The 25,852-nt window shown below is 33.4% G+C and overlaps 1 protein-coding gene across 4 annotated transcripts in view; it reads left to right on the top strand.

Annotated features, from left to right (window-relative positions):
- The window catches only part of LOC144557203 (disease resistance protein RPP13-like), a 187,614-nt gene extending 165,932 nt beyond the window's left edge, over positions 1-21,682 (top strand). For 2 of the 4 annotated variants that reach the window (XM_078305740.1, XM_078305739.1), the window contains exons 4-6: positions 18,839-19,666; positions 20,267-21,508; positions 21,541-21,682. In XM_078305740.1, coding sequence (XP_078161866.1) covers positions 18,839-19,666; positions 20,267-21,508; positions 21,541-21,565 — 2,095 coding nt within the window. In that variant the 3' untranslated portion in view covers positions 21,566-21,682. Of the gene's footprint in view, positions 1-16,664; positions 16,817-17,139; positions 17,786-18,838; positions 19,667-20,266 lie in introns of those variants that run through there. The other 2 variants (XM_078305741.1, XM_078305742.1) reach the window with 2 other exon arrangements.
- The last annotated feature ends 4,170 nt before the right edge of the window (positions 21,683-25,852 follow it).

The following is a 25,852-nucleotide window of genomic DNA, read 5'->3' as shown; positions in this document are numbered from 1 at the left end:
TACAGAGTTATGTAGTAAGGTTTACAGAATTCAAAATAATTAAAAGTAGTATCTAGAAGGAGACAAAAAAAAATTTGAAGAAAAAATTAAAAAAAAAAAGAATTTTGAAAAAAAATTTGAAAAAGAATTCCGAATAAAAATTTCAAAAATAAATTTTGGAAAATAAAAACTCCGAATAAAAAGTTCGAAAAAAAAATTTGAAAAAAAAAATCGAATATTTTTTACATATTTTTGTTTACAAAGTTTTAATGTAGTTTTGGTTAGTTTTTAGTTTTGAAAAGCTGTTAGAGATCTTCTAAATGTGGTCATGGTCAAAGGTTTAAAAGTGGTCCCAGTCAAAGTAGTTAAAGTGGTTAAAGTGGTGGTTAAAGTGGTAGTTAAAGTAGAAATTATTGGGGACCACACATAATTGAAAGTTTTATGTTGATAAGATTTGTTGAATTAGTTTACAGGATTTAGTATTGATGTTTACAGAATTAGTTAAAAATATCCGGAAATTTTTGGAGAACTAGAGTTGGGGGACTGTTAGTTGCTTCCTTTTAAAAATTAGTAATTACTACTATACAAACACATAAGATGTACTAAATCAAATATTCTAATAATATTGTACCTAATATATTCCTACTAGACTTAAAGTTATGTGAAATAGTCAAATTCATTATTGAAAATTCAATAGCTTTTAAAGTCTTACAATGGTTATAAATATTTAGTTTAGTTTGAAGTATTTTGAAATATATCTATAACTTTATCTTAATTAAAATCTTAATATTTAAAAGGTCAAGTATATTTCTTAAAATGCAAAGGATTTAGGTGTAAATATGCTAATCATTTCATTGAGAATAATTGATAATTGAATATCTTTTAAATGCTTAAAATAAAGTTTGGAGACAAATATCTCCACCTGTTCTATTATAAAATTATTCATTTTTACCGCTCACCTAATCTTACTTTTTCACTCATGGGTCTCTCTGTTAATTATCTAATTCAGTTTCTCCACCCACCTAACCCCAATTTCTAACCCGTGTCATTTACTCTTCCCTTATTTCATTCCTTTTGTTTCCCAATTAGACCTCTACTCTCTCTCTCTTCTTGCAATATTTTTCATTGGTGAGTCGTCAATTACATTTAGCACCCCTGTCATTCCATCTCGCTCTCATCACCGTCTTTCCTCCTTGAGTCATAACTAGAAACTTGTCAATTAAGGCATGGTGGCTCCAGCTCAAGCAAAGCATGGGAAGGAGCAAAAGACGTTGCTCAAGACTCCTTGCACTTAATTCTTGGTTCACGGAATCTCGCAAGTTTCACATGATGTGGCCAAATAATTAATAGAAGACTTCATTGAGTTACGGAACCAATCTGTTAACTTGGCATAGGCATGAACTCTGCACGATTTGATCAAGCAGGATTGTATCATTAAATCCACACTGCTAGTGACACGCTAATCACATCGTCTCGACATTGCTAAGGTACGGGTTTCGAGTTATTGTCAGATTCCTCTAGCTTACTTTATTATTGTTGTTGCTAGTCAGTTTCATTGCTTGTTCACTTGATTGCTAATTAGTTCTTGTTTGCTTGATAGTAATTAAGTTCTTGAATGTGCTTTTAAATTGCATAGCATGAATGCATGAGTTGTCATAAGGGGCATGAACATATATTCACTAGTGGAGAACTTGGAATTAGTGTCGGATGTTTATGGGTATTAGTGTCGGACATTAGACGACACTAATCGGGCTGATACTAATACTTTGTAAATAGCCGACACTAAAAGTAAGCCATTAGTATCGGCTATTTATTAAATGGCCGACACTAATACTAACTTTTAGTGTCGGCTATTAATTAAATAACCGACACTAATACTTATTAGTGTCGGCTTTTTAATAAATAGCCGACACTAATGTTTTTTTTTTAAAAAAAAAAATTTCAAAAATTCACTATAAATCATAGGAAATTCTAAAAATGAAAATTTTTGTTCTGGAATGCTCATATATTTTTGCTGAACTATATATAAAACAAAGATATCAAATAATTCATCATAATTTACAAATAACACTCACTAAATAAAATATCATCCAAATTGCTCATTTATTGTTATTCTTATAAATGGTTTGTGCAAACCCTAAAATAGAAAATACATAAAATCTGTTTAAATACAAACCTAAAACAGAAAATACATAAAAAATACATAAAAGACCCTAAAAACTCTAAAATTATAAAGACTATAAGTTAGATCGGACTGAAATTGTAAAGAAAATTCGAAAAATCTATATCCGACGGTCAGATCGGGCTGGAAAGTAAATCAATATTGATTTGGGGCTGCGGAGCTCCTGTCAAAATTTCAGCCCGATCCGACGGACGGATCAAAAGTTATGCCCCTTGGACTGAAGCATGCTCGGTTTGAGAAGATCTTCTGGTATTCGCCTAGAAGCGGCTCGGTTTGAGAAGAACAGATCGGAGAGAAGCGTGAAGCGAAGTGAAAGAGATGTTTTAAACCCTAGGCGTGCGTTTGAAAGAGGTGCGCAGGACTTAAAATGAAATTTTTTTTTTAGCTTTAATGTCGGTTGTCTATAAATAGCTGACACTAATAACTGAGAATTAGTGTCGGCTGTTTATAAAAAGGCGACACTAATGTATTAGTGTCGGCTGTTTATAAAGAGCCGACACTAATTGTTAAGTATTAGTGTCGGTTGTTGTCACAACCCGCGGCCACGGGTCGTAACAGTCCCCCGCCGTAAGCATACAACGCCGTGTATGCTTACAAGGCTACTCACATTTCAAACCAAACAACAAGCAATTCAAACAAGTTTCTAATATATATATCAGAGTACACAGTCTGGTCAGCATATAATACAACAAAAGTATCTCATCCGGATACTAACCACGAGGCCTACCCTAAAACTAAACAACCAAAACATAACTAGGGTCAAGTAAATGGTAAACTATAAGGCCTACTGCTCGCGTGCCTCTCCGGAATCAATCGCACCCGTACCTGTAAAATAACCGGAAGGGTGGGGGTGAGAATAAATTCTCAGTGCGAATTTGCCACATTTGAATTATTGGACTTGCAATCAAACTCTATATTCAACAATGAAACCCAAACAATAACAGTTCAAACAAATATATATATAATCATAAATAACAGCATGCCAATGCTCGACAACAGTTTAATCAACCCGAAACACAGTTTACAGAATTTCCAAGATGAATTTCAAACACAACATATATTTTGGCTTAACTCAATTCAATAACTCAATTCAATAGGGCTTGTAGCAATTACAGATGTTCTTTCGAGCTGAACCATTATCAAACCCACATCTGTAGGGTTACTGACACCTACAGATGGCCAACCGCTGGACCCTTTATCTGACACCCATCTGCAACCGCTTGGCTTAACAGTTTATTAAGGTCTGGTTCAAATCATGTAAAGAAAATCCACTTTAGAATCGTTTCCAATATTCGTCATATTCAATCGACCGTTCAAATGCATTAACACGTAGGAAAATGCTACCGAGCCATAGACGTTACACAAGTCAACCACGATTTCCAATCACACATCTCATAACATAATCACCCTCCCTCGTCCCAACCGGTACTGGGAATATCGAGGGCCGTTCACCTAAGGCCATTTAGGATCCTGGGAATCCAAGTCAGCATACAGCCCGACTTGGCAAATTAATTGGATCCAAGTGCTTAACTTCGTAAATCCATTCACACACATATCAATTCCACTCGTGGTGACTTTAAATCAAAATCAGATCACAATAGATCGACATAACCTATAACCATACCAGTATGCAAATCATTCAATTCAGATCAATTCGAGTTTAATTTGATTGGGCTATGCAAATGCTCTACGCAATTCAGTGATGCAATCAATGATATTCAACATGACAAACGAAAACACAGTTTAATTCCTGAAAATAAAGTATCAAACAAGTCCAAGAATCCCGCACCTTAGTATGACGAGCGTACCGCTTAATTTAAGGATCGGACGTCTCGTATTGTCTCGCAATTTCTTGCTCGACCGAGCCTACACCTATATTATACGTATACTTGGTTTAACATTGGTTCAGGATCGAGAGGTTTACTCGAGTTACCTCTAGGGCTTATACCTTCTCTAATCAATTCCTATGTTTTTGGTATCAATTCGTTCGGTTCCTTATTTCTTACCAAAATCCTCTAAAATCACACAAGATCTCATCTAGGTCCTCTGGACCATACAAACTCTCCATTTGGTAACCATCAATCACCGTTTCACTACTTTGGTTCTCGGTTCAATTCAATCCACCGTTTGGTTAACCCTAATTTGGTCAAAATCTCAAATCAGTCGTTAAATGTTCTAAAAATTCACGATCAGGAGGCAACCCTACCGATTACAAGTCTAATTGGTCGGGTTAAGCAAATCAAATCACGATTATGCCAACTTTCAATTTTGGCACGAAACCCTAGAAATCAGATTTCATAAATCGAAAGAAATCGGGAAAAATATTGGCAAACAAACTAGTAAGGAGTGTAGAGGAACTAATCCTCGAGCAATTCGAACACAAATCTCGGGTTTAAAACGAGAATCTGAGAAATCGAGAAAATTCGAGTTTTCGAAAGAAAGAAGGAGAGAAAGAAATACCAAATAGGAGGGTTCGGAGAGATCCTCGGCTGCTTTCTCGGTTCCAAACTCAATTTCTCGCAACAATCGGGAGTCTGAAAGAAACGGAAAGTTCTCGCACTCTTTTCCTTCTCTTTGGCCGAAAATCATGAAATAATGGGGAAATGGTGAAGTGAGAGAGAGAGAAGGTTGGATTTGAGTTTTAGGGCAAAAATCACCCTGAGTGCGGATGCCCCCATCCGCACTGCGGGTGGCTTGACCCGCACTCGGGACTTAGAAAGTTTTCAGACCAAAATCAAGAAAATCCGAGCCTAGTGCGAATGAACCCCACCCGCACTGCGGATGGCCCTTTACCCGCACTGCGGATGGACCCTTACCCGCACTGCGGATGGACTCCATCCGCACTCACTACTTAGCCGATTTTGGACCAACACAGAATTTCATGAGTGCGGATGCACCCCACCCGCACTGCGGATGGACCCTTACCCGCACTGCGGATGGACACTTACCCGCACTGCGGATGGACCCCATCCGCACTGAGCCTATAAAGTTCCGAAATCTCGAAATTTCGACGCGATTTCAATTCACAATTAACTTACTTATTTAGGGAAACCTTAATTAAGGTTTAAACTTCCATTTTATTAACATGATTTATCGATTCCTTCTATTAAATCATTTGAATTTAATTGTAAAAATTTCGTAACGTAACAGTTGTTTATAAATAGCCGACACTAATACATTAGTGTCGGCTGTTTATAACAGCCGACACTAATTCTCAATTATTAGTGTCGGCTATATCTAAATAGCCGACACTAATATTATTAGTGTCGGTTTTTTGTAAATAGCCGATACTAATGTATTAGTGTCGGTTTTTTAAGGCGACACTAATTGTATGTTCTCCACTAGTGATTATAGCATATATAATATATAACAATTTTGGAGATTTTGTAAATGAAGCCCTGCTCTTCGCACCTTCTTTTCTTCCTTTTACTTCTTCTGAGGATTACCAGGAAAGGTTGTCATTAGGCCTGAACTCCAAAATTAAGGCCTTTAAATCATTGATGCTATAGCATGCCAGAATGACAGAATGTATATTTCATAATGTAGCATTTATTATATCAGTATTATAATTAATCAAAGTTTGAAATCAACACTGAATCTGTATAAATCCTTTTCTATACTATTATTTACAATCTATAATATCGGGATACATGCCTGTTGAATGCCACAACATTAATTTTACAAAAGATTTAACAATAAAGCATCAGGTTATCATAGCAAAAGTTATACATCGGATTTCTCAAATTGACAGCAAGGAACCAGTGAGTATAATCTTAACTCAATAAACTTCTTTACCTTTTCTTCTTCTTCCTTGTCTTCATTCGGCACCAATAGAGGCTGTGATTGGAGGACAAGAATTTCAAGGATACAAAGGGTAATTTGGTAAAGTAAACTAGCTAAGGCCCATTTTTAGTTTTGGCTCACATTTAGTTATATATAGGAAGGCTTTTACTGGTAACTGGTAACTGGTAAGTAATTGTGCCGTCTCCCTTATGCACAAACAGAGAGAATTGAAAGGATTGGAGAGTTTAAATGTACTGGTAATTATTGTAGGCTTTATAGGTTTCAGTATTATCAGGATTGTGTGATCAATATGTAAAAATGAAATACAAATTAGACCAAGAAATAAATACATAGATAAACAAGTGTGCTAAATTGCCAATTGATATTTAACATGTACCTTCTCTTTTTCCAATTCACAACTTTTTGTTTGTTTTTGCTTTAATAAAAATATATTGGTAGGCAAATCGTGAACGAGAACTTGCTTACTGCTTGCATGCTTTACATCCGTAACACTTTTGTTGAATAATGTGTGATATAAGATTAAGTCTCATCATTGATCAATGGCTCAATATAGATACAGATTTGTTGAATATTCTTTACATCGGTATTTAATTATTTTGTCAATACAAATATAGATTGAATATTAAACGGATACATATACATATTGGATATTAAACAGATACGGATATAGTTCGAATACATAATTCAGATATTGTAACAAAATTAATTTATTATTCAACAAATTATTCTTCTCATTAAAACATATAAAAGTACGGACATTTTTTTTAATAAATGTAATTACAATAATCAGGTCATCAGAAATAAAACTTCTTTATGTCCTCAAAATACTAATTCCAAATTTCTTTTACGAGCTCGTAATAATTTATTTCAGGAAAAATCAATGTAGAATCGCAGTATAGTAAGGAGTGAATAAATCATTGAATAGTTTCTGAAATTTTGAAGGGTACTCAAGTACTGAGGTGTTTTTTCTTTTGTTTAAATTACATAAGAGGGAGATAATATGTAAGGATGTTACATTATGCATAAATCTAATAACATGTCTTAAGTGTCAGTTTATATTTTCATAAAGTTTGTCAAGATTTCTTGTGAAATAAAATATATTTGTCCTTGCAATGTTTTATGAAGAAAAATCATGCACCTAACACTAGAGTAGAGATCGCCATTTGATGTTTTCGTCAATTTCTCCCCTAATTTAAGTAATTTGGGAGAAATGGGAATCACTAATTTAAGGAATTTGGAAAAATAAGGGAAGAGAAGAAGCTAGCATCTCTACTTATCCGTGTCGTAAAAAATGTCCGTTTAAGTCAATTAATCGACCAATTAGTCATTGGCGGTAATCAAACCGGCATGAATTTTTTTATTAATCCATCGATTATTTCCGATTATGACTGATTATTCTCGATTAATTGTTTGGCGGTATCTTGCCCGTCCGATGACCGCATATCGTTATTTACAACACTGCTACTTAAACGGATATTTTTGCGGATATCCGAAAATAAAAATAAAAACGTATATGAATAATTCGTATCTGTATTCATATCTATTTTTGAAATTGAAACTGTTATCTTTTATATTTTAACAAAAGAAATTTGATAGGTAGATTATCAATCGACCATTCAAAATGAAGTAGTAATTTTTTACTTATCTAAAATAATAAAAAAATTAAAAATATATAAAATATAGTCTTCAAGTAACTTTTTTAGCATGTTTAGCCATTCAGATTAAATATTAAATTTAAAAATAAAATATCAATTGATAGTGCGGACCGATCTACGCTCTGCATAGCAACATAGTCTTAATTGGAATCCATATCCTATGAGAACAAAATATATCTGTTTAGATCCGCACCGTCCGATCATAATTAAATTACAAAAACTCCTTTAATATCTCTGCGTATTCTGATCTAACGGTCCAGAACTCCATATTTAAAAAAAAAAAGTACGATTCTGATATGAATTCAAACAAAATTTGAAAGGGACAGGTCAAAGCGCATCAGAATTGAAAGTGCCACGTTTCACACTATTTTGTGCACACATGGCACCACTCTCAGCTCTTCCCTTCTCTCTCCCTTCCACAATCTCTCTTTCTAAAGACCAAATTCCAGTTCCAATTCAATTCCTTCGATCCCTGTGTAAGTCTAACCATGAGTAGTAGTTCTTCCCGGAAATACTAGATGGTAGCTGGGATTACCCCAGAGGAGTTCTCAATTGTATCAGAGGAAGCGTTTAAGAGGTATCGAAATCTCAATTTGAAGAGAAATGGTAATGGTATTGGGGTGGTGATAATATGGTTCAGAAATGACATCGGAAATTCGTGCTTCCAGTGTATTGTGTGGACCCGTCCTTCTTCGATACCACGCATTATTTTGAATTCCCAAAGACTAGAGGTAGCCTGAAATGTTGTTTGTTACTAAATTGTTTTGTAATTACAGTTTATGGATTTAATTATGAGAGTTTAGTTGATTTGAGTTGCTATAATATGAGGTCAAGGTAATGCTCAATTTTGGGTAAAGATTATAACGAAGCAGTTTTGGCTTCATGCAGCTCACGGGAATTCGTATCCTCTGTAGTTAATACAGAGGAACTGTTCTCTACAATATATGAGATTATCCAGACTGTTCTTTTGACCTTCCGCGAATCTTAAAGGAATCATTACAGTCTAACTAGGCACCGGATTAAATTTGATCCGACTGAGAGTAAATCTAGGCCCCACTGTAGAATACTACAGAGCATACTGGTCCAGCGCACGGACTATAGAATCGAATCAAAACAGAGATGCAACCCCCTCAAAAAAAAAAAAACAGAGGTGCATATGGTTAGTGCGCTGCATGAAGCTAAACTGCTCTGTTAAAATATTTACCCTCAATTTTCACAGCAAGTGTATCTAAAATATTCATATTAAGCACCCCTTTTACATGAGCATGTAGGGGTGAAAACGGAGCGGATACGGAGCGGATAATGCTATACCATATCCGCATCCGTCGGATAATGAGCGGATACGAATACGGATACGGATAGTAAACGGATATCAAAATTCAAAACCATATCCTTCTTAAACGGATAAGAATACGGAGCGGATAATCTACGGATACGGATTTGAATACAAATACAAAACGGATAATTATCGGATATTGAGTTATATGAACTTTAAAATAATAATATTAATTAATTAATAAATAAATACAAAAATGAGAGAGGATATAGTTTATAAAAACTGACAGTACATGTTTTCAAATTAGAGAGGATATAATGGACCAATAAATAGGCTCAGATTATCTTTGACTACTTGTAAAGAAAAGCAAGCTCTGATCCGGTTTTCAAATTATTCCAATAGTCCCACAACTTTTACTATTAAGTAATACCTTTATATATAGAGAGTTAGGCTGGGGTGCTATGGATAGCATAGTGGCCTCCCGTGCTACGGCTCAATATTTAAGTTTTCAAAATCCAAACGGTCGATCCGAACCGTTCATCTTATTCTCCATATTAATATCTGCTTGGAGACCAAATTTTATAATTTTCTGAATTTTTTTACTATTTATTAAGCCACTTTGAAAATCGCTAATCCAACGGTTTTACTGTTTTGTGCAGCCACCGTTGGATCAACAATTTTATAAAATACTTAATAAATAGTAAAAAAATTCAGAAAAATGTAAAATTTGGTCTCCAAGCAGATATTAATATGGAGAATAAGATGAACGGTTCGGATCGACCGTTTGGATTTTGAAAACTCGAATATTGAGCCGTAGCATAGAGGCCACTATGCTATCCATAGCACCCCAGCCTAACTCTATATATATAATACAACCTCTTGCCACAATGGTTCAAAACCCACGTGCATCTATCTTGCCCTTGGGAAAAAGTGAAGAGGCAAAAAGTAGCTTTTAGGAAAGTCACGTGGATTCAGCGAATGGAGTATAGCTTAATGGGTTTCGCGGATATCCCGGATATCCGTTCCGTTTATGAAATAATAACCGTATTCGTATCCGAATCAATATTCTATAACAGATAAATATCCGGATCCGGAAATTATCCGAATCCGTTTATCCGTATTCGGATCTGAATCGAATACGGAGCGGATTTGGAACGGATAATCCGGCTCCGTTTTCAGCCCTATCAGCATGAGATTGAATAATAACTGGGAATAGAAAAAGAGATGTAAAATTACAAAGTACACCTTGGTAATAGCCAACAGAAACACCCTTGTGGAAAAAGTATTCTTCAATCAGGTCAAGAATGTGTGCCAGGGGTAGAAATGAAAGAAACACGTCATCCATTGTGTTAGCTAAAATTTGTTTAAAAATTATGTCAAGTTTTAAGGAGCATTAGGTACAAAAACTGTACCAGGTCTTAGAGTAGACTTTGGTAACAATTCCTGCCCATCATATAAAAACTGTACCAGTCATGGAAGTACCAGTACCAGATAACAACAACAGTACCTTATCCTCAAAGAGGTCCATGTAGAGATCAACCCCTTGCACATGTGGCCAGGGTTAATAACTACAAGAAAATAACTAATTTATTACTCTCTAAACAGAGAACAGAGAATAACTCATCTGCCAGAAACCAACTAGATGCATCTCGATTACATTGTCCCAAATTAATGATGGCCATGGTATCAGAAAGTACCAAATTAAATTGTCGTAAACCAATTAGATGCATCTCAAAGGTCCAAAATGTAATAAGAGAAGAGAGACAGAGTTCAGAAGAATAACTTTTTTTTTTTTCGGACTGCAATTTTCTCAATGAATAATAAACGAGATACTCAAGTGTCATCAATTACATTTACCAGTTACCAACAAAGATCGCTTATGAACAAATGAAATCCATGCTCCCAAAAGGTAAACAATTTTCAAATGAAGCAATAAGGCGAGAGGAGCGAAGTGAGAGACTACCTGAATACGAAAGGGGCGAAGAGAGAGAGAGAGAGAGAGAGAACTCTAATGGTGAGCAGAGGAGAGAGGCAGAGCAGCTCATGTAACTTAGAGAGAGGCCAAAATGGTAAACGGGATGCGGAAATGAAAATGAGGAGCGGGACTTGGCGAAATTCTGATACCCCCATTAAGAAAGTACTGGATTGTATCAGGATATAAAAAAGAGCAGCTGATCAAAACGGGTCAGCTGACCCAAATTACGCAACATTATGATCGGTCAATATTAAAAGGCTGATAATCATAGTGCAAACCATAGTGACAGATGAATTATTCAGATTCGATTTGGCAAAGTAAATAATTCGTTATTTAGAAATAATTCTGATATAATTTGGAAATGATTCAGAATCATCTGAAGCAGAGATCTCAGACCTACAAGGAAACAAAAAACAAACCAAAAAAAAACATATTCTGGTAAAATTTTGTGAATAATTTGGAAATTCGGAAAAAGTTTGTAAAATCTGAAAATTATTCATGATAATTCGGTCAAATTTCAGTCAACTGAATAATTCGCGATTAATTTACAAATTTTGTGACCATGGTCCAGACCATATAATAATCGGCTTTATAGAGATGTCCGATCTTGTAATTTTTAAGGATGTTTTTTTTAAATTCGTCCGATCATAAAAGCTATTAGTATCTCATATTTGATACATCTGATTTGAATGGAACGATGCTATTTATATATTTTCTACTAGTGATGAGGTCTAGAACTGCTAGTGAAACATGGCAAAAAAAGACATTATTCCTTCACTTGCCAAAGTTTGTGGCGCACAAACAAGTAAGTCTCTCTTTTTTCTAAAAAAAAAAAATTCTTGGTAGTGACCACCAAGCTAAGTTTCTCTGTCTCTATTGGTGTATCGTTTCTCTCTCTCACTTTTTTTATATTTAGTTAGAACCATTCTTGTATTTGACTTTACATTTTTAAACTGAAAATATCCAGTCTTCCTTAATTAGATATATACACATAAAAAGATGCTCTGAGGAGATTCTAGTGGAACAGCGGTACAAAAGAGTTTGAAAGTTTGTCTTTTGGTACAAGACAAACAGTTACCAGGAAGATGTCTTCTTTGGTAGTCTTTCGGTGACTGTAATTAAATATTTCAGTAATGAATTACGCTTTCAGCCTTTTTTTTTGTGTAAAAAAAAGAAAAAGAAATTAAAAGAATTGGGGGCGCCTGAAACAGATTTTTTAGATTTGAAATTTCAAATCTAAGAAAACAATAACGTCCAGTCAAATTTCTACTTTACCCTCAGCCCAGTTCCGTAAACAAAACAAAATGCTACAGTACCATAACTTACATACTATAGCATTTTTTTTTTTGGTTTCATTTTCATATATGTTATAAAAAATTATGAGTATTATATATATGATTTATATATAGTGCTCATAAAAAATATTTACCATAGCATAAAATTTGAATAATTTGTAATTTATATTTTTTTTTTTAGTAAAGGTTAGAGGTCAAGCCACCCAACTATTTAATACTCTTGTTATTACAACAAATGATTTTTCCCATTTGGGTTTCGAACCCATCACATAGAGACCATGTGCTTTTACCACTAGAATTAATATTTTTTTGTGCATAATGAAACAATAATCAAACCTATACGAGATTTGATTGTTAGACTATGTATATGACGAATAACTAATCTATAAATTTACTTTTTAATTTCAATCTCATTTGAATATATTTGAAAGCCAAATATCAAAATTTGAACAATTTCAATCTCATTTATATTTCAATTTTGATTTAAAAAATTTAAATGAAATTGAAAACTTAAAAATAAAGTATCAATGTTAGATTTTAACATATATGAAAATCAAAACCCAAAAACTATTGCTACAGTATGGACGTTATGACCACCCCCTCCAATATTTCGATTTGATCCAATCTGGACTGAAAAGGAGGAGTTTGTGAATCTGGTCACTAAGTTATATAGCCAAAAGTTGGTCCAATAAGTTGAAAAAACTTAGCCAAAAGTTGCATTCTTGTCATACTAATAAGCAAGCTGGGGTAGTTATTAAAATAGACTTTGAAAAAGCTTATGATAAGATTAATTGGGAATATCTGTTAGAAATACTATATGGTAGGAATTTTGGTAATAGATGGATCCAGTGGATTACCCAATGGCTTCATAGCTCTCAATCATGTCTGACTATTAATGGGGAGCTTAGTCAATATTTCTATTGTAAAAGAGGAGTTAGACAAGGAGATCCTTTATCTCCCTTTTTATATATCTTAGCTGCAGATACATTGAGTAAAATATTCTCTAAAGGTAGAATTGCTAATGTTATACAAGGTTTAGGACCCCAATGTATAGAAGGTAGAGCCATTACTAACTGCCACTATGCAGATGACACAATTCTCTTTCTGACAGCTCAAGAAGCTAATGTGGAAGCTGCATGGTGGGCCATGCTAGCCTTTGAATCCTTATCTGGGATCAAAGTTAACTATGATAAAACAGAAATGTTCCCATTAAATATAGATCGTAATTCAGCTCTTAATCACCTGTTTAGATGCTCCTGGGGGGAATTTCCAATGAAGTATTTAGGACTTCCATTACATTATAAAAAACTACAAATTTCTGATTGGTCTTTCCTAGTTGATAAGGTAGAAAGTAGGCTACAATTGTGGAAAAGCATTATGCTATCTATAGGTGGTAGACTTACATTGTTAAATTCAGTACTTACTGCTATTCCACTTTATGTTATTTCAGTGTATAAGGTACCTCTCACTGTTATTAAACTGATAGACAAAATTAGGAGGAGGTTTCTGTGGCAAGGTAACTCTAGGAAAAAAAAATACATCCTTTTAGACTGGTATACATCTAGGTTAGCCAAAAAATTTGGAGGATTAGGCATACTAGACCTTAGACAAATGAACATTTCCCTTATGCTTAAATGGTGGTGGAAATTGAAAAATAGTGAATATGTTGGCCTTTGTAAAACACTTATTATAAACAAATACATTAGTAATCATTCAAATTTCCTTTTTCTATTCTGGTCTACTATGAACAAAATTAGTCATATTGGGGATATGAGTTCTACTTATACTCCTGGTATACAAACTCAAGTTAGGTTCTGGTTAGATCAGTGGTACCAAAATTGTTCCCTTTCTATTAAATAAGAATATTCATGTGGTTAGTGACACACAATCTCATTCTGACCAAAGATAACCTTTCTAAAAAAGGCTGGATAGGTAACACCCAATGTCACATTTGTGGTCAACATGAAACAGTAGATCATTTGTTCCTAATGTGTAACTTAGCTCAACAGGTTTGGTTTTGGTTAGGGAAGAGTCAAGAGGTAATGCATCTTTGGCATAATTGGGATGGTTTGGTTCAGTTTTCTTACTCTCTTAAAAATGAAGATCGAACAGGTTTACTAATTGTCCTAAGTGCTGTCACTTGGACACTTTGGAAAAATCGAAATGACATGTGTTTTAATAATGCTCAAGTTAAAACAGCTAGAACACTGATTGTTATGATAAAATCTCTTTGTTTGTATTGCATAGGTGTGTTGAAAAAGAAGACCAAGGACTCTGTTGGAGAGTGGATGCCAGTAGTGGAGGATGCGATTCCTATTAGCCAGTTCATGCCATTACCTATGGTGATACACCAGCGTACTGACGGACGTGAGGACTTTGTGGACCTTTGATGGATGATGATGAAAGCCTTACCATTTTGCTCTAACTATCTAATATACCCTAGCCCCATTATGAGTGGCTTAGTTCTAGCTAATATGGATTACTTTTGGAACTTAGATCTAGCTTTTATTATGGCTGGTGTATGATGGTGTATGAACTTATTGCTATTTTTGTGATTTGAGATTTTATGACTTCTAGTCAAGGTGTTGTTGATACACTGAGACTAGTTTTTTTTTTATAATTATCCAATTTCAGTAATATGAAATGGGCTTATGCCTCTTTTAAAAAAAAAAAAGTATGGACGTTATGGTCCATAACGTTCAAACTGTAGCAATCTTCTTTAGGGGACGAGCTGAAGGTAAAGTAGGAATTTGACTAGAGTTACAAACTATAACAAAAAATTTAGATTTGGAATTTCTCCAATTTTATTAACTTTTTCCGATATATATTTTTTCTATTAATAAAAAAATGGGGAAGGTAATCGCTCCACGAGAAAAATGATGGCTAGCTTGTGGACAATCTGCTGCCACAATACGTGAAAAGATATGCTGTGGCCAAGCAGTAGCTTCTGCTTTTGAGGCAAGTGGCTCTGCTTTCTAGGAATTCGTATCCTCTACATTAACTGAAAAATAAAATTAATGTATCTAGACCGTCTGATCAACTTTAAAATTTGTGCGAATTACATCTGCATTAATATTGAAAGCACCTAAGTTATAGACGGAAGCCGGATGGACTCCATTTACAATCAGACGACCGACATGTATTAACTCAAAAGATGCTATTTTGAGTTAATGCAGACGATGCGGACTCGCTTTTCAGTTCTACAATTAATACTGGAATTTTCACGGAGCCATGCATATGTGCGACCAACTCAAACCATGGCGTCTTGATAGTTGACTATAGTCTTTGCTCAACCTCAACTGGCATGGCCTATATATTGGATCAATTGTGAAAAATTCTTGGCAATTTGTATCGGTATCCATAAAATAAAAATGGATACAAATATAATTTTATCACTATTGGATCCGTATCCAATCCGTTTGCATCCCTACCTTTGTGATTGCCAGTTTGTTCTCAATAATCTAACTCTAAATGGTTGCTTCTTTCCTCTTCAGTTATTCCGGCCTCTTTTCTCTCCATTTCTCAAAGAAAATTGGTTAAGTCATGTAAAATTAAGGCTTAAAATATTCGGTAAGCTCATGAAAATTGAACAAAAAGAGGACTGAGAAAATGGTTTTAAACTTTATAAATGAGCACTTCTTCGACAAGTTTAAGACTCCATAAGGTGCTAAGGAGCTCTAAGAGTGCTAAGGAAATTCATAGGGTACAATAGCAAGCAGTGGTCCATTGTTCCTATATAAAATTATTAAATAAAGGGAGAAAATGAACAGGCTAGCTACCTGCTGAGGAAAATAGGTATTATATTGGGTCGGATATTTTGGGTATTGTGGGCCAACTATTATTAATTTTAAAAATATTTTTTAATTGGATTATGGCACGGATATTTCCAATTTTAATACAATTTCATTAGGCAACTTCTTTTAGACAAATAATTAACACGTTTTTAACTAAAGGAGAGAGTTTTAACTCACTTTATAAAAAATGGAGAAAAAGTATTTTTACTAAAAAGTTTATATTTGATCCTTATAAAAACATTTGGTCAATTGAAAAAGATTAATTTGTTCAAGTAGTTGTCATGTTTAACTATGCGATTATCAAGAATAAGGGAACTAAATTGCTGTATATTTTACTTTAAAACAACAGCCACAATAAAAACGTTCCTATAAAGTAATTTAAAATCACTTTTTGTAAAGCAAAGCAAGCAATAATTTAGATTCTCTTAAAAAGATTTGGTGCGTAGAACATTAAGGCCCACATGCATCTTTTTAAATAATAGTTATCCGCTGCATGTGCTGTAAAGTGTAAAATGAACACACCTACTCTCTCACATATATACTTTTCCATATTCTTGCACTTAATATTGTCCGCTCAGATACTTTTCCATATTCTCGCACGCAACACCAAGCTTGAAAACTACAGCCGCACTAACTGGAGATGTGTAGTAATAGATTAAAATGATTCTTCTCTCTTGGGTTTCACCTATAAATAGACAGTAAGGGTAACAAGTTAGATTAGAAAATTATTGAGAAAATTTGAGAGATCTAACTAGTTAGATTTCTTTCTTGTTCGTGTTCAATTCGTGATCTCTGTTGCTTTGTTACGTCTTGGACGTTATAGACAGTCTCTGCTCGGCGCTTGTCTTCTCTCCGGGTAAGGCACCACTTTCAATTGGATTTGAGAGTCCTAGTTAGAACAAACTAAGTGTAGGTCGTGGAACCCTGCATGCTAAAATATCAACCAAGGATGAGCATCTTGGATTTCATTCTGTGTTTATCTGATTAGTAGTTTTCTCTATCATCTGTTATCATTGTGGTAACTTCATCACATGCTGTTTCTTGGATTTATAAATTATTGCTTTTGGGTTCTCAACTGTATCTAATACTGTGCTATATTCCCAAAACAGTTCGTCCATCTACCACCCAAAATATATATCCACTCTCAGATTTCTTATATAAATTACTCTCTCGTTTCAGCTCACATATAAAACAGAGAATTAAGCTGGATGGCTGAAACCATTGTAAATTTGGTGCTCGGCAAGCTGGCTGATGCTGTAGTTAAGGAGGTTTTACACTTATACAGTGTCAATAAGAAAGTTGAGAAAGTCGGCCGTGAACTCGAGCGGATTCAGGCTTTTCTTAAGGATGCTGACAAGAAGCAAATAAAAGATGAAAGGCAGAAACATTGGGTCAAGGAGGTCAGAGATATTGCCTATTCTATAGAAGATGCAATAGACACCTTTCTCATGGAGATCCCTCAAAATCCACCAAAGTCCGGCAAGAGGGCGGCCATAAAAAACTTCCTAAGAATAACCAAAAAACTCCCGGCTGTACACAACCTTGTAAATGAGATAAACCAAATCCTAGAAAAGATGAAAGAGATCGAAGACAGCAGAGTCAGATATGGAATAAATAATTTGGGCGACGGCAGTGGAGACATCAAACTACCCGTCAGGCCACTGATACTACCCGATATTGATCCCGATATTGTTGGTTTCAAGGCAGACCAGGACCGCATTGTCAAGAAGTTGCTTGATGAGACCACCAAGAGACGTTCTGTGGTCTCAATTTGCGGGACCGGTGGACTCGGAAAGACAACTCTTGCACAAAAAGTGTATAATTGGTATGCGCTTTTTTATTTATTAAATTGTATCATTTACTATTAATTTGATCCAAATTCACCTTTGTCCCTATATTAATATTTTTCAATTATTTCGTTTATATAAAATTACACACTTTAGTTCAGATAATTAAAATGGAAAACATGGTTGATATGTTTGTCTTTATGTAAAACTCGTCTTTTATTAGAAAAAGGCCAATTTTTGAAATTATAGTTTCTCGAGTCCTTAATGTATGATGAATTTAAATATATTGCTCTATTAAATTCAAATTTTATATTTAGATGAGATATATGTTTCACAATGACACCAAGAAATATTAACTAATTTTATAATCTAGAATGAGGTAAGGTATAATGTCATGATACGAGGCTCGTATACTTTTGACTTGTAAGAACTTGGCTCCTTTAACTTTTAATTAATTTAACAATCTTTTTCTTTTTCTTTCATTTAAGCTGATAGCTCCAATCATGCTTATAAAAAAAAACTTTAATTTGACAATTACCTTCCAAAACTCCGGTCATTAATTTGGGATCGGACTTCTTAATTTTAAATAATAAAATGAGAATAATATATATCCTTGATAAATTTAGCCCTGTTGAAATACTTATGAGGTTTGCATTAAAAAAGAAAAAAAAAAGTGGATGTAAAATTAATATAATTTTGAGGTTTGCGTAAAAGGTCTAAAATTAATATATATTCTAATCAACTTTAGTATATTATATTTTGTTAAATTGATTTTAAATCGCACTTTTACATGGGTTTTCTTGACATTGTGCAAAAGCTCAACAAGATCAACAGCTGGACTTGGGAAGGTCAGGTATTAATTATTTCAGTAGCCCCGTCAATAGAACAAAATAAAATAGGAAGAGAGAAGTAGAGAACTTCTGACCTGTTGCATACACATCTACATATATAGATGTCCCCAATCTAATGGTCCAACCCTTATATATTATTATTTACCCGCTTTCCATATTCACTTATATATTTTTATCTAGTCTTTCGTCTTTGTATTTCGGTTGCATATACTAATATCCAATAATATTTTATTTTCACAGTGATGATGTCGTAAAACAATTTAAAGTTCGCATATGGGTAGCTATTTCTGACAAGTTCAAAGTAATTGATGTTTCGAGAAAGATAGCGCAACAACTTAAGCTTGGTGATCAACCAAATGAAATAGAAGTGATTCTAGCAGAGATTTACAAAAAGCTTGGTGATCAACCAAATGAAACAGAAGTGATTCTAGCAGAGATTTACAAATCTCTTGGAGGCAAAAAATACCTCATAGTCCTAGATGATGTCTGGACAACCGATCTATGGACTCAAATTAGTGCAGCATTTCCAGATAAAAACAATGGGAGTAGAGTCCTTATGACCACTAGGATCGCTGATGTTCCTAAGGGCATGGATCCCAACAGTGAACCATACATGCTCAAGTGCTTAACTAAGGAGTTAAGCCGAGAGCTTTTGTTAAAAATAATTTTTTCTAATCATGATCCAAATAAAATTTCTATTGATGATCTTTCTGATGTCCTAGATCAATTTGTTCACATGTGTGGTGGGCTGCCTCTTGCATTGGTGGTTTTAGGTGGTCTCTTATCAAAGAAGCCTCGCACCTATGCTGCTTGGAGTAGCATGTCCCGGACAATGCGTTGGCATGACGTCGAAGGAATAAACCTGCACGAGATCATAGGCACTAGCTATGAGCACTTGTCATTTGCTCAAAAGTCATGCTTCATGTACTTTGCTGCATTTCCGGAAGACTATACAATCGATGCCACATCCTTACTTCGAATGTGGATTGCAGAGGGCTTCATACCACAAGAAGATAACAGAACATTGGAAGAAACTGCAGAGAGTTTCTTAGAGGATCTTATACAAAGGTATTACATCTTCATTTAAGGATTTAACGTGCTGGTTTTAATTCAATATTCTTTAAATTAAATTTTTAATTGAAAAAAAAATAATAGAAAGAAAAATTGTAGGCCCAAGCACCGACAATTTTATTATGTTAAATGTTAAGTCTCATAATTATATTTTGAGAAATATAATAAGTAATAACAAACATTGATATTTTATCATGGGGCTGGGAATTCCGTGATGACACTCTATTGGAGCTGACCAATCGCAAAAAAAATAAAGAAAAAGTAAAAATATAGGAAAAATATTGGAGAATCTTTTCTGTAGAAAATATTGGAAAAATATAGCATCTTAATTTTTTTCATTCATAGAAGAATTAGTGGTAAAAATTATACAGATCCTCCTATGCATGAAAAAATCAAAGTACTTTTCTTTTTGTCTCTTTCTTTATTTAAATAAAACCAGCTTATGTATACAACATCAACCTAGCACGTTACATCAACATTTAATGATATACACAACTTATGTATACAACATTAAACTAAATTGTTTTAATACTAACTATTTTCTTTATGATATCTTTAATCATTTTACTTAATTTGTTTTGTCTCATTTTATGCTAGGAGCATGGTTCAAGTAGATAGCAGATCGTATGTTGGTTCCATCAAAACTCTACGCATACATGATCTGCTACGAGATCTTGCTCTCCAAAAAGCCAAGGAAGAAAACTTTCTCCTGGTGTATACAAATCCAGATGATAAAATGAGTTTGAGCAGGGCACGCCGTGTGGCAATTCACAATCTAGATTGTGATCAACTTTTAATGAGCCCAAACCTCCGCACTCTTTTGTGCTTTTATAAGGGGAGCATACCGAATTGTTCTAAGCAAAGACTGCTCAAAGTGGTAAGCATTAGAGAGAAAGAGGAGAACATAATAGAGTTGGGGATGTTTATGGGATTGACTCAGTTAAGATATCTGAGTCTTGCAGGGAGGGTAAGTGACAACTATGATCAAGAATTCTTTGAGAAAGTGATAGGCAGAATGAAATTTCTGCAGACCTTTGAAGTCAGATGGTTAAAAACAATTGGTGGCAACTATTTTGAGTTTCCTAGAAGTGCATGGAATATCAAGACACTGAGGCATGTCTATGACACTTACTTGGAACTCCCAGCATCTACAAAATTAACAAATTTGAAAATTATTGGTGAGGTGATGCCCACACAATCATGGGAGATAGAGTTACCCCATATACCCAATTTACGTTCATTACAATTATATGCCAGGTCATCTACATCGAACTTAGTTGTCCCTTTTCTGTCCACATTAGAACACCTAACTAATCTCGATATAATCCATGATGATAGTGTACTGGACATACTTGACATGAGAGGTTTCCTATTTTATAACCATTTACAATCTCTATCTCTCGAACTTTCTTACCCTAGCACCACTAAATTGACCCAGATGCTACATGAGGATATGCTCCCCTGTCACCTCATTGATCTCAAAATTGAGGATTACAAATTCCAGCAGGATATAATGCCAGTATTGGAGAAGCTGCGCTGCCTTAAGGTTCTCATACTTCATAAAGCATTCGAAAGTCGAAAAACAACCTGTTCCTCTAGAGGCTTTAGCCAGTTAGAAGTTTTGGAGCTTTATTCCTTATCAATGGAGGAATGGGAGATAGAGGAGGGTGCAATGCCCATTCTTAAAAAACTCCATATTTATCGATGTGATAAATTGGGTGTTCCTCAAGGGCTACAATACCTTACCAACCTTCAAAACTTGGAGTGGGGATATGTGGATGATTCCAAGGCTGATTTTGTCTGCAATTTATGCCCACATGTCCCTTCATTTGATTTAAAGTATTGGTAGAGCCATGCACGGAGTCCTCCAGTTCATATTTTACTCTTCCTATTTAGTATTTGTCATTGTCTTCTCTCTTTTTTTCTTTTGTTGTATGTGTTCTTTCTATAATTAATTTACTGTCATGTATCTGTTGAAATTGAATCTGAAATCTCGATGGCATATTTTTATTCCTTTTTTCTCAGTAATTAATTTCTCCTTCTTTTACTGGACCAATAAAACTTCACTAAAATAATATTGGAGAACATTCAAGGTATCTAATTGTAGATCATTGTAATCGTCGTCAAACAAGTATACTTAATTTTCTTTTAAAAGTTGCTAACTGAGCTAAGAGATACATGGAATTGCGCCATTTATATTATGAAACTTTTTATCTTTTTGTTAATATATATCTTTTTTGGGGAATGAAATTGAGAAAACAAATAAGATTTTTAAAATCCCAAGAAAATACAAGAATAAACCTAAAATCCTCTTCTCATTGTGCCTTTTTTATACTATATTTTGAACTAGAATTTTTTTTTGAATTTCGTCTTAAAAATCAAACTATTTATTGGAGAAATAATTTCATTTTTAAATCGAATGAAATACATCAGATAGAATGCGACATAAAAAATATATCAAAAATTTTATAGGCGGTTCCTAAATAAAATAATAATTTTATATTTTGGACATCAAATTTGGTATACCCCTAACATTGTGAATAATTATTATTACAAATTAGAAAACAAATAAGATTTTTAAAATCCCAAGAAAATACAAGAATAAACCTAAAATCCTCTTCTCATTGTGCCTTTTTTATACTATATTTTGAACTAGAATTTTTTTTTGAATTTCGTCTTAAAAATCAAACTATTTATTGGAGAAATAATTTCATTTTTAAATCGAATGAAATACATCAGATAGAATGCGACATAAAAAATATATCAAAAATTTTATAGGCGGTTCCTAAATAAAATAATAATTTTATATTTTGGACATCAAATTTGGTATACCCCTAACATTGTGAATAATTATTATTACAAATTAGAAAACAAATAAGATTTTTAAAATCCCAAGAAAATACAAGAATAAACCTAAAATCCTCTTCTCATTGTGCCTTTTTTATACTATATTTTGAACTAGAATTTTTTTTGAATTTCGTCTTAAAAATCAAACTATTTATTGGAGAAATAATTTCATTTTTAAATCGAATGAAATACATCAGATAGAATGCGACATAAAAAATATATCAAAAATTTTATCGGCGGTTCCTAAATAAAATAATAATTTTATATTTTGGACATCAAATTTGGTATACCCCTAACATTTTGAATAATTATTATTACAAATTATAAATAATTTTCAGTCATATTATTAAGTTTGACAATATAAATGATTGATTCAATTATTGAAAATAAGTATTGAAACTCAATTACTTTTATGGAATATCAATTTTCATGCATATAAAATAAAGACGAACTTCAATTTTTCTATATACAGAGAGGTCCTTTCATAATATTATCCGTATATTTAAATGTAAATACCAATAGCGAAATTTTGGATTCCAAACTATAAAAAGATGAGCGTCATGTACCTTCCCTTTTGTTTTAATGGCGAAGGTACTATTTTATTTGTTGGGACCCAAATAAAGTTATTTTTGCAAAATAGCAAAGTATTTTACAAGTGGATTTATATGTTATAATTTAGTCGGAGTGAGACTACAGTATTATGTATATGATTAGTATTCTAAACAATTAATTTAAATCGTTGAATATGATTTTTCATATGAAAATATATTTAAAGATTAAATTTTTACAATTTCTAGAATATCTTTTATTATGTATATAGATATAGAGGTTGGTTACTCTACTTACATAAGTATATAAGGGCATATGCTTATAAGTTATTTTTGCGTTTTTAATTTTCAAATGATAAATCTGAAGCACTCAACATGTTCTCCATATTAATACGTGTTTGGAAACAAAATTTTACATTTTTTGGAACTTTCACTATTTTTTAAGAATTTTTCAAAACAATGTTTTAATATGGGAACACATGCCCTCACACAATGATCAATTTGAAGCGCTCAACATGTTCTCTCTCTTCTTTGAAAATCTTGTATTTTACAATTGTTGAGAAAAATATTACGATTTCCAATCCCAGGTACCAATCAGCACAAATGCACAATAGTAAAAATACAAGAGGCTTGAAAAGATTATCATAATAAATTCTACATCACTGTCATAACATCTTTGTTTAGAAAGTGCAATCCATATAATTAACTACACATGAGAAAATCCTAGCATTTGACTAAGAAAAAAAGAAAGATGCACATTAATTATCCTTACACTGTTACACATGAGAGAAATTTTGGTAATTATCAAATCAAAATGTTGGTCAATGAAATTATATTAACCTAAAACAGCCAAATCAAACCAATATCATCTTTTGGTGTTTGAATATGGTTTCACAGGAACTGATAAAAAAACATATTTGATGGGTTATATAATCAGAAGATACTAAAAGGTCAAAAGAATTTTCCATGCCATTAAAGATAATGAAGATATATATATATATATAGAAGTTACGTGTGTTGATGAAGAAAGTACCGAACATAATCAGAAATAACTTGAGTATCAGCTGCCTGAAAGATAAATAATTACAATATATTTAAAAGAAGTAAAAATAAAATAAAACTAAGTAGGTGGTGATCCATAGACCAGAATAATTAGAAAAAGGTATAGTTATAAAAGTTCCTCAGCTGTTGGACTAACTCCTAATTAGTTCAATTCGGTCAACCCTCAATTGTATTTATGAAATGGACTCTCAGTTTAGCATAACTTTGCTTGATTACCAGTTTACCACCCAGTTCAGTAATTATTTAAAAAATGTTCCACCAAAAAGCCAAATAAATCAAATGAATTCATTAATGATATATACCATCAAACTCAGTACTTAATTTGAATTTACCGATCCAGATCTGCACATGTAGACATTATCAGTAAGCTGTGTGATGTTTTAAGAAGCCCGATTAGCCACATACATACCTAGATAATCATCAAATCAAGTGAAATATGAGAACAAACAGGTGTAATTAGAGGTTATAGCCTTGAAAGAAGAAGAGATTTCAGAAATGGGAAGATGAGATGCGTACCAGTGCTGGTTCTGAAATGGGCACTGAGTATCACACCGTTCGTTGTTAGCGACGCCGATGATGGTGGTCACTTACAACAAAATGATAATTCTTTGTGACATTTTATGTTTAATATGAAACAACTTTGCTTTTGAAATCAGCACAACTTGTTCGAGTAGATCTTAAATGGTGGAATTGTAGAGGAACATTTGATTAATTATTTTCTCAATGTTTAATATCAGATTATCTCATTTCATCTCTTCAACCAATGCGAAGAAATTAGGTTTTTTATTGATCACTCACTCAGCCTACTAATTAGTTTTTGGTTATTGATGTGCCATTGATAATGTAATTTCAAAAAATATTTAGAGACTGGGAAAAGTGTAACAAAAATATGTGTCCATTTTGCCAAATACTTGACATGAAACTGTAGATGTATTTCTTCTAATAATAATAATAATAATAAATTGTATCTGGTTAAATATACCCGAAATTTATTTTATGGTGGAAATATTTTGATGGGAGGAAGTTTTGTTGCAATTTATTTTATGGTACAAAATTTTAGTCATATTCTCTAAAGTAACTCAAAGTTTGAATGTGGATCAAGTCTTTTCCTTAGCAATGCTTGCACCGATTCCAACCCTCATTCTCATCCGACGCTGTAATTTCAAGCTCCAAATCTGTGTTACTGCAAATAATATCTGTAGTCTGTAGTCTCAACTCTCAAGCCACCTCTAATTCTTGCTCAAAGAACTATATGATGCATATCATCTCACCTTTAAATTGTTCCAACTGGGCCTTTTTTATCCCTGACGAAAGCAGCCCAATCCAAGGCCTTTTTTATCCCTTTTGATTTTAATTAGATGGCCCAGATCTAACAGTGGCTAAATTATGCCATCACAATCACAGCAGTTGATTTGTTATTAAAATATACTAACCTTAATCTTACTGAGCTAACAGATAGTTTTATTTTATTTTTTTAAAGTCGTGTTGAAAGTCGTGGATTAATTTTGCCTATAATATTTGTGGGTCCTCTGTTACCCTTCCCTCTCTTTTATCTCTTATTATTTCAATTTTCATTTTTCTCTGTCTCATATTATTTCATATTTTTTTAAGTTGCAATTCCACCATTTTAGAAAGTCGGAGCTTTACACTATGTTCACGGTTTTTAAAATACTTCACCTTTTTCTGGATAAAATATTTTCGACACAATTTCCGAAATATATATTTT

Source organism: Carex rostrata, chromosome 7, assembly GCF_964058835.1.
Source record: "Carex rostrata chromosome 7, lpCarRost1.2, whole genome shotgun sequence".
NCBI lineage: Eukaryota > Viridiplantae > Streptophyta > Magnoliopsida > Poales > Cyperaceae > Carex > Carex rostrata.
Note: the sequence above shows the minus strand (reverse complement) of the source record. Positions and strands in the feature narration are given on the sequence as shown.